Raw genomic sequence first — 21,102 nt, forward strand, 5'->3', positions numbered from 1 at the left:
TTACCCTCTATTTTCCTGGCTGTCTTTACAATTCATTATCTTTGATTTTAATAGTTTCATTATAAATGTGTGTTGGAGAAGGCTTTTTGTCATTGATATCATAAGGTGATATATTAGCTTTTTTGAACGTGGATGTCCAATTATCCACAGACATAGAAAGTTTTCAGCTATTAGCCCTCAGATTAAATTTCTACCCCATTCTCCATCTCTTCTCCTCCCTGAACCATAATAATATGGCGTTCCTCCTTTTGATTGGGTCCCAGAGATCATGTAGGTTTTCTTTGCTCATTTTGACTAGTGTCTCTTTCTCTTTTAACTATTGCTAATAAACGTTTAATTAAATAAGCTTGAAGATCTAATTGGCTTTATTAAATAAATCAGGATGATTCACATCTAGCAAGCAGAGAGATATTCGAAGAGGTCACACGAGACGGAAGGCCTATAAAGAGCCTGGGATAAGGCAATTATCAGCAAGAGAAAAATACTCATTGGAGGAAAATAAGAGTTCAATTGATCATAGCTTCCTGTTGTGTGAGCTTGTGGCATTTACATTGACTGGGTTTATTGCCAGGGCAAAAGGAAAATCTTGCCTCCTCTTACTTATTTGGAAATTCAAAGCAGTCTCTTCCTATTGAGGTCTGTAATTGATGTCTTCTGTTCAGTGGTAGGGCATAACAGCTTCATTACAGGCCCTTCTGACTCCAATTTTAGTTGAGATTTCCCTTATTAATTTTCACAATTCTTATCCTCTAAGACAGTGTTTCCCAAAGTGTGGTACGCGTACCCCCAGGGGTACGGGAAGAGTTTGGTGGGGGTACGCGTTGCACCGGAGTTTGGTGGGATATGCACTGCACTGTGCTTAGCTGCACCTAATTCTACATTCTCATGAGTACGAGGGGTTCTCAGCATTACGAAAATTATAGAAGGGGCACACATATGTCAAAAGTTTGGGAAACACTGCTCTAAGTGGTCGGCAAACTCATTAGTCAACAGTACAACAATTGAAATTTCTTTTGAGAGCCAAATTTTTTAAACTTAAACTTCTTCTAACGCCACTTCTTCAAAACAGACTTGCTGTTTTTTTCTCTAGGAATCCCAGGTTTATGATGGATAGATCTGCTCTACTCTTCTTATTCCCTTTGTGGAAAAATTCATAACTTTTGTTTTTCTCTTATCTTTATAACTCACCAGGTTTCTGAAAAAAAATCTCTTTATTTTTTTCAAAGGATGGCATTGAAGCTTCAGTTTATTGTTTCTTCCTTGCCCACAGACCATGGAACAGTTTTCTGAGTGCACTCAAATTACCTAACTTGCTCCTACTGCCACACAGAAGGTGCCCACCCCAGAGTGGGGGAAAATGGATTTGGCAGTGGGGGCTTTGGGCATGCCTATGGCCAGTAGGGTGATCCTCGAATGGGGTACTCACAGAAACTATGTACAGACTTCTTGCTGAAGTCCACAACAACAACAACAAAAAAAACAAAACACTTTTCTTTCATGCTCATTCGTATCCACAAAAATCAGTGTGCTGCTGTACAGAAACAGGTTTCTTCAGCTCAACCCCACGCAGTCACTCACTGTTTTCAACCTCCGCCTCTGAAGAAGTCACCTCTTGGACCTTCTCTGCAGGGGAGGTAGCTGCTATTGCTTCCAGACAAAGTAGTCCCATGCAGTGTCACCCTGGGACAGAGATAGCTCTGGCCAAGCTTTTCATTTTCCAATGCATCTAACTCTCCTTATCCAACTCAAACGGTGTGCTGAAATCTCCGTTCTGGCTGAACTTCTATGAATTCTCTCTCTCAGGTCAGTTTTATCCAGAATGTTGTTGTTTTTTTCCTTTACCAAAGCAAGTGGAGGTGGAGCTGACTTGCCAGCGCCCTTGGATCCATGGTTTTCAGCAAGACCTTATTTCTTTATTTTCTTTTGCACTAATGGGCAAAAGTCCTCCACATTCAGAATAAGAAAGACCTTTAGCTGGTTGCCATAGCAATAAGAATTGGGACAGTCTTGTTGCTAAGCAATTAAATCTGGAATGAGGAGGAATTGTAGCTTGCTGCAATGGTACTTAGAATTGGGAGAGTCTTGTTTCTAAGCAGTTAATTCTAAAACATAATCAAATGAGAGGTGAAAGACAATTTTTTTCTGTCATATAAAGTTCTGTGTTCATGGTAATCTGTGATAAACTATCTGTGATAAGACTATAGGTTAAAAAAAAAAAAAAGATCCTGGGAACCATTCATACTACTGCTGGTAAGTAACTCTCAAAAAATTAGCTATAAAGAATGAAACACTAGTATATTTCTCTACACAGGAATATACACACACATAACTAGAAACCACACAATGATTCGTTGCCAATTTTTCAGATCTCAAGGAGAATCTACTTATTAAGGCTTATTCTGCTCTAATTAACTTGCTTGAAAGCCACAAAATTGTGTTTTTAATAGATTATACTCATAGTTTGGATACTGAATTTGGCTATAAAGGAAAGTTAGGGGTGGTAATTAGGGTACAGTCACTGTTGAATTTATTTATTTATTTATTTATTTATTTATTTATTTATTTATTTATTTTTGTCATTGTTGAATTTAATAGCACTGCTTTCCTCCCTCCTTTAGGACTTACTGATCCTGAAAGTACGTTATTTTGCCTTTAGTGCACTCCCATTTCCAAGTATTTACTCTCCCAACTAGTTTGATTCCTTTCACTTTATATGGCTAGATTAAACTTTTTATTTAATCCATCACGAACCCAATATACTCCCCCTGCAATACCACCATTGTCTATTGAATATAGAACTTAGCATAAAGTAGATACTAATATTTGGAGAACATTGGTGCTTTGTCCCCTCCAGTTTCACAGGGTTAAATGATTAAAGAAATGCAGAAAGGAGAAATATAACTAATAAATATAACTAATAACCTATTATATAATACAACACATGGAAACAATAATGTATGTGAATAGTGTTTATATCTCTCCTAAGTAAAGTGACTAAACAATTCTTTATTTGATAGTGAAAGGAAGACCTACATGTTGATATTTATACAAAGTATAAATTTCCACATGTAGAAATTAATTTCCCTTCATTAAAACATGATATATGTTCACTTTTTTAAATTCTTTATTATTGGAAGTATTCCATATGTCTCCTTTTCCCCCCATATGTCTCCTCTCCCAGCCCATGCATGCCCCCCAACACAGGCCCTCAGTCTGTGTCCGTTGATTATACTTCTATGCATAGGATATATGTCCACTTTCATTTTATATTTTTATTGTGTAGTTTCATACATATTCACATATTGAGAGAACAGTATCATAAATTTACATGTGTCCTTTTTCTAGGTTCAGTAAGTATCAGCTGATAGGGATAGGCCAATCCCTAACCCTTTGTACATCCACACTCTCACTCTGGCTTCTATTATTTATGAGTAAATAGGCAAAGGCATGCAGTGCACTGAGCTGAGCACTAGCTCATTTCTAACCCTTTGCTTCCATCTGAAACTTATAACCCCCAACTTTGTCTCTGCTCTTCATTTTAATTTTTTTTATAGTGTTGCTTGTCTGATGATGTGCCTCTGCCAGAAGTCAAAATAAAGATTATCACAGCATAGAGCCAGCCCAGATGGAGGAGACACAACAGTGAGGCTTCATGCCCTGCCCTTCTTTCCTCTCACCAGTGGCTGCAGACGGTGGCTCCATAATGGCTGTGGGTGAGGCCTTGGTGCATGTGAAGGTCATTCTTCTTCTGCTCTGGCAGGTGGTGTTTCTGTTCCTTTCTGGATGGTCCCAGATTGGGATCTCTCAACACAATGCTCCCCCAGAAGTGGTGATTCCCATGAGGCATGCCAGCAGCATGACGCCTCGGGGCTGGCTCACTTACAGCCTTCATTTTGAGGGGCAGAGACACGTTGTCCACATGAAGGTCAACAAGCATTTTCTATCCAGACACTTGCGAGTGTTTACCTACACAGACCAGGGGGCTCTCCTTGAGGACCAGCCTTTTGTCCAGAATGACTGCTACTATCAGGGTTATGTGGAGGGGGACCCGGAATCCCTGGTTGCCCTCAGTACCTGTTTGGGGGGGTTGCAAGGAATATTACAGACAAATGACTTTGTCTATGAAATAGAGCCCAAGACACTTTCTACCACATCAGAACATTTCATATATAAAGTGGACAGTGAGGAGACACAATTCCAATCCATGAGCTGTGGAGTAACAGATGAAGAAATTGCACGACAACTGAAGTTTCAAGAGAGTGCTAATGTCACTCTGATGCAGAGTGAGTATGAAGGCTGGTGGACCCACAGGCGGATTCTTGAACTGGCAGTGGTGGTGGACCACAATCGCTATCTTCATCACTTTACGAATGCCACAGCTGTGCAGTATGAAGTACTACTTGTGCTCAATGGAATCGATAACTTTTTGAGTTCACTGGATATTGATGTGGTTTTAATGGGAATTGAGATCTGGACTAAACGAAATCTCGTTACAATAAATACCATACGTGGTCTCCTGAGAGAATTTTCCACTTGGAAGATAATTGGCTTGAATTACCGCATTCCCCACGATGTTGCACATCTTTTTATAAAGCATGACTACGGTATTACTGTTGGCTTAGCCTATACTGGAAGCGTGTGCAACTTCCGTTTTAATTGTGGAGTTGATAGTTTTATGAACGATAGCTTGTATGATTTTGCATATATAGTGTCACATGAGATTGGTCATAATCTGGGTATGGATCATGATGAAACAACTTGTACGTGTGGACATAAAACCTGCCTAATGGCAGCATATAAAGCAGATGGAACTACATTCAGCAACTGCAGTTATGCTAGCTTCATGAACACCATTGCAAGGCAAAATTGTATGTATGTGTCATCAAATAAAAGGCACATCTTCACACTTGCACAGTGTGGGAACAGTGTGGTTGAAGAAGGAGAAGAGTGTGACTGTGGCGCTTTACAATTGTGTATGAAAGATCCGTGCTGTGAGTCCAACTGCACTCTCAGGCCTGGGGCTACTTGTGCTTTTGGGCTTTGTTGCAAAGACTGCCAGATCCTGCCAACAGGTGAAGTTTGTAGACAAGAGGAAAATGACTGTGATCTCCCAGAGTGGTGCAATGGGACCTCCCACCATTGTCCAGAGGATGTGTACTTGCAGAACGGGGTGTCATGCAAGGGCGGTGGCTACTGCTATGAAAAGAGATGCAATAACCGTGAAGAGCAGTGCAGGAACATTTTTGGCAAAGCGGCCAAGAGTGCAAATCAGAGTTGCTACACAGAAATGAACACCCGAGGTGACCGTTTTGGGAACTGTGGTTTCAGGTACTCTAGATATGTAAAATGTAGCATCTCAGATACCTTGTGCGGGAGGATTCAGTGTGAAAATGTAATAGAACTTCCCCATCTGATAAATCATTCTACTGTGCATTGGGCTCGCATCAATGACTTCACCTGCTGGGGTACCGACTACCACTTTGGGATGACCATACCTGACATTGGTGATGTGAAAGATGGGACAGAGTGTGGGGCAGAACATGTCTGCATTCAAAGGAAGTGTGTCAATATGTCACATCTGAAAACTGGTTGTTCATCGGAGACCTGCAATCTGAAAGGAGTCTGCAACAACAGACAGCACTGCCATTGCAAACCGGAGTGGGACCCTCCCAACTGCCTGAAAAGAGGCCATGGAGGTAGTGTAGATAGTGGGCCACCCCCTGAGAGGAAAGATAATGAAAAGCAATATGGGAAGAATTACCTGGTACTATTTTGGCTTATTCCTCTTTCAATATTAATACTGTGTTGCCTATTTTGCCTCTTTATTCGCTAAACAATAGCAAAAAAAAAAAAAAAAAAAAAAAAAGAGAGAGAGAATGTTCCATCTTTACTTTAGAAAAAAAAGCAAAAAGTTACAATTAAAAAAAAATTCCAATTGATCTTTCCCATGTATCTCCTTGCAATAAAACTATAACAGTAGGTGGCACAGATTATTGACAAAAAATCTCCGAGATATTTTATCATTCAGGATCATAAACATTAGCCATTAAGAATAAGCCAAATTTACTAATTCTGAGCATATTTCAACTTTCCATTATTTTAAACAACTTTAGTAATTAGCTTTTCATAGAACTGATCTCTTTTTGTATCTTGGGCAAAGGCAAAGCTCATGGATTATTTGTACTTGCTTTTAATTGGTTTCTGAATTGTCCCAGCTTGGGCATATTAATATCTTAATTCCAGACATCCTTCCCCTTTGTACTCTGCATTCACACAGGACATGAGAACTACATGTCACATTTCTTCTTTGGCAAGCCTCTCCTATCACTTTATGCCAATAGTACAAATGAGGGAAAAGGGAATCTTGGTGAACTTTTTATTGGTTCACATCACTATTTCTTCACTAAGAGCTTACACCATGGCATCAAAAGTGACTTTGTGTCTACATATTTTATATGTATATAATGTTTATATATGTTATATTTGTTCAGTTATTTGTTTCTAATTCCCAGAGCCAACCAACATACTATCAGCTACCAAGCATATTGGCGTAGCTACCAAGTATCTTAATGTCCAGTTTTAGAGTGGCAGTTTTTAGCCGAAACCGGTTTGGCTCAATGGATAGAGCGTCAGCTTGGGGACTGAAAGGTCCCGGGTTCGATTCTGGTCAAGGGCATGTACCTTGGTTGCGGGCATATCCCTAGTAGGGGGTGTGCAAGAGGCAGCTGATCGATGACTCTCTCTCATCGATGTTTCTAACTCTCTATCTCTCTCCCTTCTCTCTGTACAAAATCAATAGAAATATATATTTTTTTAGAGTGGCAGTTTTTAAATCCTGAGATGCCAGCACATAGTTGGTTCTCAGAGGTCAGAATTCTATATTCATGGTACTCATCCCAAAGGTATAGGACCCTCCACCTCATCTCTTTAATTGCTCCCTCTCTTAGGAGCAATATCCACATCTACTTGTTAATAAGTTAAGATCGTCTTAGTGGTGTGGTTTCTTTTCATGACAGATCTCAATGGATATAATATTATTTTAGGATATTTGAGAACACAGAAAAGATTCTTTTTTTAAATGAATCTTTATTGTTCACATTATTACAAATGTTCCTCATTTTTTTCTCCCTCCATTGCTCCCCTTCACCAGGTTCCCACCCCACTCTCTGCCCTTTCCCCACCCCCTATTGTCCTTATCCATAGGTGCACAGTTTGTGTTCAGTCTCTTCCCACACCCCCCCCTCCCACTCTTCTTTTCCCCGAGAATCGTCAGTTCACTCCCCTTCCATACCTCTGATTCTATTATATTCACCAGTTAATATTGTTCATCAGATTTTTTTTAATTCCCTTGGTTTTTAGATTCACTTGTTGATAGTTACATATTTGTTGTTCATAATTTTTTTAATATATTTTATTGATTTTACACAGAGATGAATTGAGAGGGACAGAGAGTTAGAAACGTCGATGAGAGAGAAACATCGACCAGCTGCCTCTTGCACACCCTCCACTGGGGATGTGCCCGCAACCAAGGTACATGCCCTTGACCGGAATCGAACCCGGGACCTTTCAGTCCGCAGGCCAACGCTCTATCCACTGAGCCAAACCAGTCCCGGCTGTTGTTCATAATTTTTATCTTTATATTCTTTCTCTTCCAAAAGAACCCCCTTCAGCAATTCATATAATTCTGGTTTGGCGGTGTTGAACTCCTTTAGCTTTTTTTTATTAGTGAAGCTCTTTATCTGGCCTTCGATTCTGAGTGATAGCTTTTCTGGATAGATTATTTTTGGCTGTAGGTTCTTGTTATTCATCACCTTGAATATTTCTTGCCATTCCCGTCTGGCCTGCATGGTTTCTGTTGAGAAATTAGCTGACAATTGTATGGGTGCTCCTTTATAGGTAACTACCTGTTTCTCTCTTGCTGCTTTTAATATTCTCTCTTTGTCTTTTGCTCTTGGAATTTTAATTATGGTGTGTCTTGGTGTGGTCCTCTTTGGATTCCTTTTGTTTGAGGTTCTGTGTGCTTCCTGGACTTGTAGGTCTAATTCTTTCACCAGGTGGGGGAAGTTTTCTGTCACTATTTCTTTCAGTATGTTTTTGGTATCTTGCTCTCTCTCTTCTTCTGGGACCCCATAATTCTGATGTTGGTTTGCTTGGAGTTGTCCCAGAGGTTTCTTACATTATCTTCAACTTTCTGGATTCTCTTGTCTTCTTGCTTCTGCAGAGGAGTATCTTCTGGTTTTTTATGTTCCAAATCTTTGACTTGATTCTTGCGATCTTCCATTCTGTTTTTAGGACTCTGTATAATATTTTTATTTCAGACAATGTCTTCTTTATTTCTTGTTGATCCCTTATTATTTCTAGTTGATCCCTTTTCATATTCTCATAGGTCTCATTTATTTTATCGGCCTTTTCTAGGAAATTCTTGAAAAATCTTATAAGTGTGGTTTTGAACTCTATATCCAGTCACTTTTTGTCCTCTATTTCTTTCGTTTGTTATCTGTTTCTTTGTCTCAGCATTTTTGCAGCTTCCCTGAGTTGGTAGCCTTAAAAGTCTCTGTCTTCAGCTTGAATGGGGCGGAGTTTCAGGGTGGAGGCTACAGCCTTGTCTTCCGTCAGCCCCACCCTATGAGGCTCCTGAGTCTCAGTATTCCTCAGGTCCTTCAGTACTCGTTGCAAGCACCTCTGAGAGTAAGGTGCCCTCGAGTTTCGCCGGCTACCAAACAGTCTAGGCTCTCCCCCAATGAGCGTGGAATTTTACATCTCTGTGTAAAATCAGTTCAGTTGGAAGTGGGGATGGAAGTGGGGTTGGCAGTGGGGTTCAGAGCAGTCTGGAACTTTTGTCTCCTTTCCACTAGGGCAATCCAGCAGCACAGACAACCACCCATTCTCTGCATGCAATGTGCGTGCCTCCGGGACTTCCTTTCGCCGTTCCCTAAGTTTCTGCGTTACAGCCAGGCTCCCTTTGTATGAGCCTGGGTCCCCAGGGTCTGGCCTAGAACTGGGGTTCAGTGCTGTCAGATCTGAGGTTCAGCACAGTCCAGAGCTTTTATCTCCTTCCCGGTAGGGAACGCCAGCCAGGCACTCTGCCTCCCCCTCCTCTCTGGCTCCGTTCTCTCCGTGCATGCGCGTGCGCAACGTGTCTCCGTACCTTAGGCTTTTACAGCTCCTCTGATTTTTCTTCTGGTTTTCTCTTTCCTTCTCGTTGTAGAATTTCCAGTCAGTTGACTTTCCTGTAGTTCTGGGTAATGTCCATTTTGTATTTTAGTTGTATTTTATTGAAATTGTTGTGTGAGGCTGCAGTTAGGTATTACCTATGCCTTCTCTCCAGAAAAGGTTTTGAGTTTCTTACACAACCCATCTTGTATGTATGGTTTACTCTTATAATTACTTTAAAATCTGAGAAGATGGCGATTTTACCATTAAATAGAATGAAGAAAGTTCTTGCAATTCTATGTATGTATTAAGTATTAAGTATTAAGTATTAATATATATGTATTTTCCCTGGGGGAAAAAGAAAACAAAACAAAACAATTTTAAGAACCATAATTAAGGATATCAAAATGCAAAGAAGCAATGTGGAATAGATTATCAAAAATTCCAGGCAGGGAAATCATTCTGAAAAGCGTTGAATCTAGCCAGCCATAATTTTCTCTGAGATCTTGATATTGTTGGATGTTAACTGAGCCTCAGCTAGAGAGCTGCTGCTGAAAGATAGAGAAATCCCAAATGCTCTTAGTTTCTACATACATTAAGATAGATTCACAAATTAGACATTGAGGGGCTTCTGGTTTACAATAATTTTTCTCTAAGTCCCATTTGCTTAATTTCAGAACTTTGTGGGATGCCGGTGAACTAGTTTACAATTTATCCAAGCTCAGATTCCTAAAATCATGGTATATTTTGGACACAAGACATAGTAAAAGGAGGCTTATCTCAAGCATCTGTACTGTTCCTCCATAACACACTTATCTAATTTTTATGTTGCATGTGGCAAGTGGCTGGACAGCTGAATTGTGGATCCCTAGGTGGTAAAGATGAATCTCCCATAATCTTTCAGTGGTGAGAAAATAGAGTCACATAAACTCATAATTAATTGAAAGTTTAGCAGGCTCATGCTTGAACAACACAAAAAAGGGAAAGTTCATTCAAGATTTCTAAAACTCATTTACCTCAGACCTAGCACTAGCCATGAACAGATTTAGATAATCAACTTCTTAGCCAATCTTTCTAACAGAAGAAAGAGACAGGACTCTAAAAAAAGCCATCTGGAGCATCTTTGGTTGTTTATACACAATTACTTGCATACAATAAAATTACTGTACATGCTAAGGGTCAAAACTTAACACTTATTACTGAGAAGAAAAAAGAAGGAAAGAAAAGAAGAGCAACTATAATTGGTGTCAAGATTATCCAGAATATTGCCGAAACCGGTTTGGCTCAGTGGTAGAGCGTCGGCCTGCGGACTGAAAGGTCCCGGGTTCGATTCCAGTCAAGGGCATGTATAATACGTTGGCTGCGGGCACATCCCCAGTGGGGGGTGTTACAGGAGGCGGATGGTCAATGTTTCTCTCTCATTGACGTTTCTGGCTCTCTATCTCTCTCCCTTCCTCTCTGTAAAAAATCAATAAAAAATATATTTAAAAAAAAAAAAAGATTATCCAGAATATGGACCAATATTGCACACAAAAATAATTATAATTAATATAATATACACTGAGTGTCCAAATTTTTATGATCTCTGAACACATAATAATCTGGCCACTCAGTGTATATCCTATATAATAAAAGGCTAATATGCAAATTGTCCCCTTGACCAGGAGTTCAACCAGCAGGCAGGCCAGCCAACCGCCCATGTCCCCTCTTCCTGCCAAGGCTGGCCAGACCCCACACATGCATGAATTCATGCACTTGGCCTTTAATACACACACACACACACACACACACACACACACACACTGAGTGGCCAGATTATTATGTGTTCAGAGATCATAATTGGCCACTCAGTATATATACAAAGTATAAGAAAAATGTAGAATATTATTAGTGAATTGAAATCTACTTAAAAAGTACAAAGTGGGTATTTTAGACTAAAAATTATAATATATAACAATTCAGTGGATGGTTTGATGACTCATTGGAAAACAGGTCAATGTAAAAACCTACATAGTAATTCTATCTAATAAAAGAGTACTATGCAAATTGACTGTACCTCCACTATGCCCACAAGCCATGCCCACCAGCCAATAAGGAATTAGTATGCAAATTAACCCAAGCAATATGGCTTGTGGCCATGGAGCAAGCAGGAGGCTTGGGTTTCCCCAGCAATGGAGGAAGCCAAACTTCCTGCATACCCTGGCTGGCCCTGAACTCTGCTCAAAGCTACAAAGTTTCAATTATAGAAGATAAATAAATCCCAACAAAAATAGCAGCATCCACAGAGCTGGAGCAAGCAGGAGGCTTGGGTTTCCCTGGTGATGGAGGAAGCCAAGCTTCCTGGCCTTCCCTGGACTCTGCTCAAGGCTGCAAAGTTTCAGTTATAGAAGATAAATAAATCCCAGATACCAAGGCCTCCATTTGGGTCACTGGCAGGTATGGCAAGCCTACAAACCACCACAGGCCCCTAGCCCAGGCGCCCCATACTCCAAGGGAACCCCACTCTGATCCAGGACACCTTTCAGGCCAAACCAGCTGGCCCCCAACCATGCACCAGGCCTCTATTCTATCTAATAAAAGAGTAATATGCAAATTGACCATCACTCCAGCACACAATATGTCTGCCCATCTGTGGTCAAAGATCCTGCTCCCATGTGGACACAAGATAGCTGCCACAAGATGGCCAGCAGGGGAGGCATTTTGGAGGGACCAGGCCTGCAAGGGAGGGCAGCTGGGGGCAATCAAGCCTGCAGGGGAGGGTAGTTAGAGGTGACCAGGCCAACCCAGGAGGGAAGTTGGGTGTGACCGGCCTGCAGGGAAGGGCAGTTGTGGAGGACCAGGCCTGTAGGAGAGGGCAGTTGGGAGGGACCAGGCCTGCAGGGGAGGGCAGTTAGGGGTGACCAGGCCTGCAGGGGAGGGCAGTTAGGAGCAATCAGGCTGGCAGGGGAGCAGTTAGGCATCAATCAGGCTGACATGAGAGTGGTTAGGGGGTGATCACGCTGCCAGGCAGAAGCAGTTAAGGGCAATCAGGAAGGCAGACAGATGAGTAGATGGGATCCAGCAGTCCTAGATTGTGAGAGGGATGTCCCAGTTTGGAGGGGGTGCAGACTGGGCTGAGGGAAACACCACCCCACCCCACCCACTACCCCCCATGCATGAATTTTATGCACCGGGCCTCTAACATACACATAAAGTTAGAAGAATTAAAAAAAAAAAAAAAAAAAAAAAAAACAAGAAATATATGGAAAATATCAAAAATTCTAACAGCTCTAAAATTGGAGTCCTAGAGAAAATGAAAAGTGTGAAGTGAGTGCAAAAACTGTTTTTGTGTTTTTTTTTTTAATTTTTTCAAGGTAGGAAAGATATCAACCCAATGCTTCAAAATGCATAATTTAATTTTCATAGCATGGACAATTATTTTTTCTTCAGATTTTGAGACTCTTAATAAACTACTTTCAAAATGCTGATTCTTCCTTCTACCTGCTGAAATCCTATGCTAATCTCTTCTACTAAATATTTTATTTTTCAGCTCAAAATTTTCCATCTCATCCTTATTTGTATATTTATTTTTTGTTTGTTTGTTTTAAATGTTATGTCTTTCTTGAAATTCAAAGTGGCTTTCTGTACACCTAGTATTGGTTAGAAAATACATTTATTCACCTTGAGCCAGTGGATTCTTATTGGGGCCTGGGGACGTTTTAAGTCTGCTGAATGTAATAGTCTGGTTGCTACAGAGGACATGCACCTTAGCACCCATGCACAACCTTTTAGACACACAGTGATGAGTGGGATCCAGGAGGGATTTTGTGGGCTGTCTCTTCATCTGGTCTCTTTGTGTAACTTCTGGTGGTTTTCAGTCTTGCTTATTGCTGTTGGGTTCGTGGAGTTGACAGCCTTCTCCTAAGTGCTTAGCACCAAAATCTATATGTTTTCAACAATACCCTTATGCATGAACTTTTTTATTCTGTGTACCAAGTAAAGTCAGTCTACTCAGGAAGAGCTCTTCCCATGACCTGTTTTTGGGCACAGCATCTGTGCCACCACATAGAAGTTGTAGGTGTGTAAAGCATATCTCTCTATCAGAGTGATATAAGCACTCCACCAGCTGATGCCTGAAGATGGTAGCCCTAACTGGTTTGCCTCAGTGGATAGAGCATCGGCCTATGGACTGAAGGGTCCCAGGTTCGATTCTGGTCAAGGGCATGTATTTTGGTTGTGGGCACATCCCCACACTCAGTGGTGTGCAGGAGGCAGCTAATCTATGTTTCTCTCTCATCGATATTTCGAACTATCCCTCTTCCTTCCTCTCTGTAAAAAATCAATAAAAATATATTTAAGAAGAAGAAGAAGGAGAAGGAAAAGGAGGAGGAGGAGGAGGAGGAGGAGGAGGAGGAGGAGGAGGAGGAGGAGGAGGAGGAGGAGGAGGAGGAGAACAAGAAGAAGAAGAAGAAGAAGAAGAAGAAGAAGAAGAAGAAGAAGAAGAAGAAGAAGAAGAAGAAGAAGAAGAAGAAGGAGAAGAAGAAGAAGAAGAAGAAGAAGAGGAAGAAGAAGAAGAAGGAGAAGAAGAACAAGAAGAAGAAGAAGAAGAACAAGAACAAGAACAAGAACAAGAACAAGAACAAGAACAAGAACAAAAAGAAGAACAAGAAGAATGGTAGACCATGGTTGTCTTAACCTGCCCCTCCTGGCAGAGAACAGTGGCTCTACATCAAACTGAGTCAAACAAAATTGGAGACTCAGTATTCTAAGCCTATTGTGCCGGAGGCATAACTCTCACCCTTTGAGTAACAGTGGGGTGAATAAATTTGTCCCTGCCTAAATGATATATAATTTCCATTGCAGAAGTTACATGAGAAGTAGATAAGTATGAGGTCTGTTCTTACTTGGGTGAAATCACAGCACTAGACTGGGATCGTAGTGTTGAATGAACTCACTCATATGGGCCATATTTGTCCAGAATACAGAAAGTAGCACAGATTACCTATTAGAAGGGATATGTCATAAGTCAAATGCCACAATTTCTTTTAGCTTTTGGCAAGATTTAGAACATTTGTTTGGATAAATGTTTCTTCATTTGTTGTATGCCCTTAGATCAATTTCAAACGACATTAATTTTTTTTTCATCAACTAAATAACTAAGGAGAAGGTCCACCTAATTTCTTGCACAGTTACTCTGTAACTCCTACTCATCTTGTAACAGGGTACAGCACCTTAGCACCTTAGTACCCATCAGAAACTAGGAAAATTCCAGGGCAGGAGAAATAGGGAAATTGAGATGGGAAAATTGAACAAGGCCAAACAGTTTGGGCAGCTTGCAGCCAATCTGAAGAAAGATCTTGTCTTTCCCAGCCAAGGACTCTTGAGAACAAATGGCTAAACCTTCTCCCTAAACAAAGAACATATAACTTCAATCACCTTAGAATTGATAAGACAGGAGACAGGAAGGGAGAAGGAAAGAAGGGAGTGTTTATCTCACCCACTAAACAAAGAAGCCAGCCATCTTTGGGAAGAGGGATAGAAGAGGGAGTTTTCATCTCACTGTTCAAACAGAGAAGCCAGCAGTCTCTGGGCTTGTTAAAGATAAAATTGCCAGATGTTTCTCATAAATTCTGGGAAAGCCCCACAAAAAAATAAAAGGAATGGGGCATGCTAGAAGGGGTCAATGAGGGACATATGTAATACTTTCAACAATAAAGATTTCATTTAAAAATGAAGATATAAAAGGAAGACCTTGAGAGCTATCCTGTGCCAGGATATCTGGCAAAGGAATTTTAAACCCTGTAGACAGAAAAGTATAAAAAGCAAACCTTTACCAAGCAGGGCTTCTCAGACTAGCTGGGAAATTCGTCTATACTTCATAAGCCAGATGTATTTTGATAAATTTGCTTGCTTTACTTCTTTAATGAGTTTACTCCCTTTATTTCATGTGATTTTTAAAGAGAGAGGAAGGGAGAGATAAAAACATCAATGAGAGAGAAACATTATTGATTAGCTGACTTAGAGCCATATGCAACCCAGGCATGTGCCCTGACCACTGAGCAACACCGGTTAGGCCTTTATTTCTTTAATAAATTTGCTTTACTACAATGCAACCGTCCACAGTCACTCGTTTGAATTTTTCCTCACAAGCATGACAAGAACTAAGGAGGGGATAGCCCTTTCCCTTCAACTCAGGGGCTATCTGATTTCACCTTTTCTGGTGTTTCTGATGCCTATTACAATCTCACATTTCCTAAGAGATGGAAACTGTGCCAGATATCCAGTCCTATGATAAAGCTATAGATATTACCATCACTACTGACCAATGAAATAGAATAGAGGCAAAATGGACATGTTAATAGCTTGTGTTGGTCAATTGTTATCCACATAGAAACAATGTCTATCTCATACCAGACTAAAACAAATTCAGATAGATTTAGGATTTAATGTCAATGTAAATCAATAAAGCTATCAAAATAAATATGACTTTGTGACAATAGAGCAGGTCAAATTTACTTAAGAAAAAAAAATCTGTAATTGAAAACATTACTTGCCAAATAGGACTTTAAAAGTAAGAGCACCTATAGTTCAAAAAGCACCATTAAAGAATGAAAATGCAAGCCACTTGGATATTTAAAGTATATACTTGCAAAATGCAAGTATTGGAAGTTTAGACTGTAAAAATATGTTTTGAAAATAAGACCTTCTGAAAGCATTTCCTGGATCCTGCCAGACCAAGCAAAACTGCACTAACCCAGTGTTTTTCAACCTTTTTTGGGCAAAGGCACACTTGTTTCATGAAAAAAATCATGAGGCACACCACCATTAGAAAATGTTAAAAAATTTAACTCTGTGCCTATATTGACTATATATAAAGTAATTCTCTTGAATAGGAATCAAATAAACACAAAGAAAGTATTTTATAATTACTTTATTATGAAATATTAAGTAAACAAAATAGTGAAAAATTATAAAATTCTTGTCTTGTCTGCACCTACGGCACACCAGGCAACATCTCGCGGCACACTAGTGTGCCGCGGAACAGCGGTTGAAAAACGCTGCACTAACCCCTCATCTTATTTAAGAAGTAATGCAGTCTGTCTTCTACTCAAATATATGGTTCATGCCAAAATAGACATTTAATTAAACCAGATGAATATTTTATCTCTTTTAGCACTTGGTATATTTTCAAACATATTAAATGAGATATTTAAGACTCATCATGATCTGGGCTAATGTCAAAGAGACAGCCCTAAATAAGTTAATTATGAACCTAGTACTCATGCAGTTTATAGGATCAGGTATAACTCACAAGCCATTTGTTTAATGAGTTTACATTGATCAGTTAGAGCTGTTAAGTGAATATTTATGCTGAGATCTAAGGCAAGGTTACTTTAAGTTGATGCTATCAAATACTTGATAATAAAAATGAAAGAGTGGTTGTTTGTTTGTTTTGTTTGTTTGTTTGTTTGTTTGCTAAAAACATCAAAAGTTAGAGCACCCACTTTTATTATAATTCCTTTTATCTTAATTTTTCATCTTTGTCTCATGAATGCTAATGATTTGGGTATAGCTTTAGTGAACTCTCATCTTTATTAATATTTAATGCTATATGATTCCAAAGAAAAAATTCAAAAACTGCACTTACTGAAAGCATTTTAAGAGAACTATCTGAGTTGGTGATCTACCCAAGACAACATTCCTTAATGTCCCTGCTTATCTGAAATGTACCCTAAAGTCAAGAGAATAACCTAAAAGAGATCATTTGTTCTCCAGAGTAATAAAATGGTATAATTTGAGAATAGGACAATAAATGGATACTGAATGAATGCACCAATGAAATGCAGTGTTATTTTTTTTTAAGCTATGGTTAATCTGGAACCCAAATAAACAAAAGAGCCAGAAGTTGTATCTTAATGATGTATAATATTGATAACAATGTTGTTCAGAAACTGCAGAATCCTCAGGTTTCTTGGGATTTGCCACACGAATATGAAATTTGGTTCATTAAAAAGTAGTGAAGCCGAAACAGGTTTGGCTCAGTGGATAGAGCGTCGGCCTGCGGACTGAAAGGTCCCGGGTTCGGCCGAAACCGGTTTGGCTCAGCGGTAGAGCGTTGGTCTGTGGACTGAAAGGTCCCAGGTTCGATTCCGGTCAAGGGCATGTACGTTGGTTGCGGCACATCCCCAGTAGGGGGTGTGCAAGGGGCAGCTGGTCGATGTTTCGCTCTCATCGACATTTCTAATTCTCTATCTCTCTCCCTTCCTCTCTGTAAAAAATCAATAAAATGTATTTAAAAAAAAAAAATGAAAGGTCCCAGGTTCGATTCTGATCAAGAGCACATACCTTAGTTGCGGGCACATCCCCAGTGGGGGGTGTGCAAGAGGCAGCTGGTCGATGTATCTTTCTCATTGACATTTCTAACTCTCTATCCCTCTCAATTCCTCTCTGTGTAAAATCAATAAAATATATTAAATAAATAAATAAATGAGACTTTTTTAAAAAAAAGTAGTGAAAAATATTTCTTAGGAAGTTTCATTTTTGAAATTGGTAATTCATGTGACAAATACTTTTCAATAAACCAGAATATCAGTTCTGTAAGCTATCTCATCAAAAAGTATTTACCCAGCCGAAACCAGTTTGGCTCAATGGATAGAGCGTCGGCTTCAGGACTGAAGGGTCCCGGGTTCTATTCCAGTCAAGGGCATGTACCTTGGTTGCGGGCATATCCCCAGTAGGGGGTGTGCAAGAGGCAGCTGATCGATGACTCTCTCTCATCGATGTTACTAACTATCTCTCTCCCTTCCTCTCTGTACAAAATAAAATATATTTAAAAAAAAAAAAAAAAGAAAGTATTTACCCAAACATCTCCAAGACCAGTGTTTCTTTTTTACTAGTAGACCTTCTATATTGTGGCGAACACAGTCATTTCTAAATAAAAGAGAGAAATTATTTGTGTGAACCCTTGTCCCATCTCAGGACATTAGGCAAATGTCTCCCAGCACAGCTTGGGAAGCAGCACATGAGCTGGCCTTTGCCCCCTCTTCTCTGGCCCAGTAGAATGGCATCTGCTTAGTTGTTTCTAGAGTGCTGAGTGATATGCTTACACTAGGTTTAGAGATGATTGAAGCCTTTTCTGCAATATCTCAACTGGGGATGGGCTAGCAGACATCAGCGCTTTGACACTTGAATAGGATATTGCAGTGCTTATTGAACTGGGGCAGGGATGTATTTCGTTCCCAGAAAAGAACAGAACATGGAAAACACTCTGTATAGTGTAGTATGGTTAAAAATGGCCCTAGCTGGTTTGACTTAGTGAATAGAGCATCAGCCTGAAGACAGAAGAGTCTTAAGTTCAATTCCAGTCAAGGGCACATACCTCAGTTGCAGGTTCCTCCCCAGACCGGGGTGCATTCAGGAGGTAACCAATCGATATGTTTCTCTCACATCGATGTTTCTTTCCCTCTCTCTTCCTCTCTTTCTAAAAATCAATGGAAAAATATCCCTGGGTGAAGATTAAAAATATCTCTCTCTCTCTCTCTCTCTCTCTCTCTCTCTCTCTCTCTCTCTCTCTATATATATATATATATATATATATATATATATATATATATATATATATATAAAACCCTAATATGGAAATAGACCAAATAGCTGAACAACCAAACTGAACAACTGAACAACTGGTCGCTATGACATGTGCTGACCACCAGGGGGTGCAAAAGGAACATGGTGGGCATTGGCAGCAGGCAGCAGAGTGCGGAACATGACGGGCATCAGCCACAGTGGGATGGTGGAGCAGGTGAGCAGGGGCACCAGACCAAGGTGGGGCACCAGTCATTGTCATCAGGGTGAAAATTCTTTGCTCCCATGCACCACAGTCCTGCCCAGCCTCCTTCCACTGCCAGCCCCAGAGCTGCTGCTCACACCAGTTTCCAGTGCCCAGTGCCAGCCCCAGTCGCTTGGCACCGCCAGTGGGTACAAGCAGCTGCTGCCAGCCCTGTTTACCCCTCAGGGCTTCTCAACCTCCCCTGGTTCCTGAGAATCAATCAGGGCTGGCAGCTGCCAACAACAGCCCCAGTCACACCCGCTGCTAGTACCAGAGCTGCCGCTCACACCCACTGCCAGCACTGGCTCTGCTTGTACCCACAGCCAGCGCCAGAGCGGCCACTCATACTCACTGCTGGTGCCCAGTACCAGTCTTTATCACTAGGTGCTGTCAGCAGGTATGAGCAGCAACTTCCAGTCCCAATTGTTCCTGAGGGCTTCTCCACATGTCCCTGCTCCTGAGGGGCAAGTGGGGCAGCAGCTGCCACTCACACCTGCTGACAGTGCCAGCCCCACTCACACCCATTGCTGAAGCTCACACCCACTCAATCGCTCCACACTGTCAGCGAGTGAGAGTGGGGCTGGTGCCATCAGCACATGGGAGCAATGGCAGTGGGAACAGGACTGCCAGCGGAGAGGTAACCAGGAGCCAGGTGGGGGGATGGAAGACCTGTCCCTGTGCCCACCACAGCCTCGTGGCTCACAGCTCCTTTTAAGGTGCATGAATTCATGCACTGGGCCCCTAATAAATAAATAAAATTTTAAAAATGCATAGGGCCTTGCACTGTCACACACAAAAAATAGTGTGACCTCATTCATCAAATAGGATGTCTCACCCAAATTACAAAACCAACATAGAATAGACTGATGAATTTCAGAGGGAAGGCTGGGGTGGGGAGGTGGTGGGTGAGAAATTAACCAGGGAATTTATATGCATACTAGAGGCCTAGTGCATGAAATTCATTGCCCAATCTGCCCCTTCTCGCAGTCTGGGAGCCCTCAGGGGATGTCCTACTAACAGCTTAGGCCAGCTCCCCAAGGGTCTAAGCCACAGTCTGGCCTCCCTCTGTGGGAGGCAACTGGCTGATTAGGGGAAGGTGCCACACTCATCACCCCACTGTATCTGCCAAGGTGTTTTCATCAACATGGACTCCAGTTCCTTCACCATGAAAAAATGACAACTTTCTTTAGGCATTTTCAAGATGTCTCTTTCATAAGATATGACATGTCTTTCTTTAATTCTTTTTTATCCTCACCTGAGGATATTTTTCCATTTAGAGAGTGTGGAAGAGAGAGGGACAGACAGACAGAAATGTCCATGTGAGAGGGAGACTTCTATTGGTTGCCTCCTGCATGAGCCCTGACCTGGGCCCCAGCCAGGGAGGAGCCTGCAACCTAGATACATGCCCTTGACCAGAATCAAACCCAGACCCTGTGGTCGGCAGGCTGAAGCTCTATTTACTGAGCCAAACTAGCTAGGGCAGGATATGACATTTCTTAGCCCCTCCAACAGCAGACCTTCATTTTTTCCTCCAGGAGTGAGGTGGAAAAACCCTAGATCACCTTTTTGGATTCTTACTACCCAAGTTACCAAGAACACTGCGATTGGCGTACTGGGAGCTTAGCCAATGAGCAGTCAGAAAGGTGTTTCCTCTGCAGCTCATGTGCAGAGGCGGGACTGCTGGTGCACATTAGCTGGAGCTGGTCCCCTGCCTGTGTCTGCCCCAGGTCCCCCTGCACCCCTGCCTGTGTCCGTTCTGTAGTGGCCCCCCTACCTGTGTCTGCCCCATGTCTCCCTGACCCCCTGCCAGTGTCTGCTCCAGGGTGGCCCCCCACCCCCTTGTCCCCCTTCTTGTCTCTACTCCAGGGCCATCTGAGCCAGTTCAGCGGCTCAGGCAGGCAACCCTGTCTCTGTCTCTGTCTCCTCTCTGGGCCTCACCTGCATACACAGCCTCCTCCTGACCAGTTGTGACTATTACAGCATCCTAGCCTAATTTGCATATTACCTCTTATAGATGATACATAGATAGATAGATAGATAGATAGATAGATAGATAGATAGATAGATAGATATGCATAACCCATGAACACAGAAAATAGTGTAGTGAAGGCCTGAGAAGGGTGGGTGTTTGGTGGAGGGAG

At 41.3% G+C, this 21,102-nt stretch overlaps 1 protein-coding gene across 1 annotated transcript; it reads left to right on the forward strand.

Annotated features, from left to right (window-relative positions):
* Window positions 1–3,703: 3,703 nt before the first annotated feature.
* On the forward strand, window positions 3,704–20,837 carry LOC311623322 (disintegrin and metalloproteinase domain-containing protein 25-like; the record flags this gene model as incomplete). The annotated part of the gene is made up of 2 exons (XM_084885331.1): window positions 3,704–5,764; window positions 20,724–20,837. The coding sequence occupies 2 exons, from the start codon at window positions 3,704–3,706 to the stop codon at window positions 20,835–20,837; spliced, it is 2,175 nt and encodes a 724-aa protein (XP_084741457.1).
* Between the last annotated feature and the right edge of the window lie 265 nt (window positions 20,838–21,102).

Source organism: Pipistrellus hanaki, assembly GCF_964339955.1.
Source record: "Pipistrellus hanaki genome assembly, chromosome: 5".
NCBI classification, from domain to species: domain Eukaryota; kingdom Metazoa; phylum Chordata; class Mammalia; order Chiroptera; family Vespertilionidae; genus Pipistrellus; species Pipistrellus hanaki.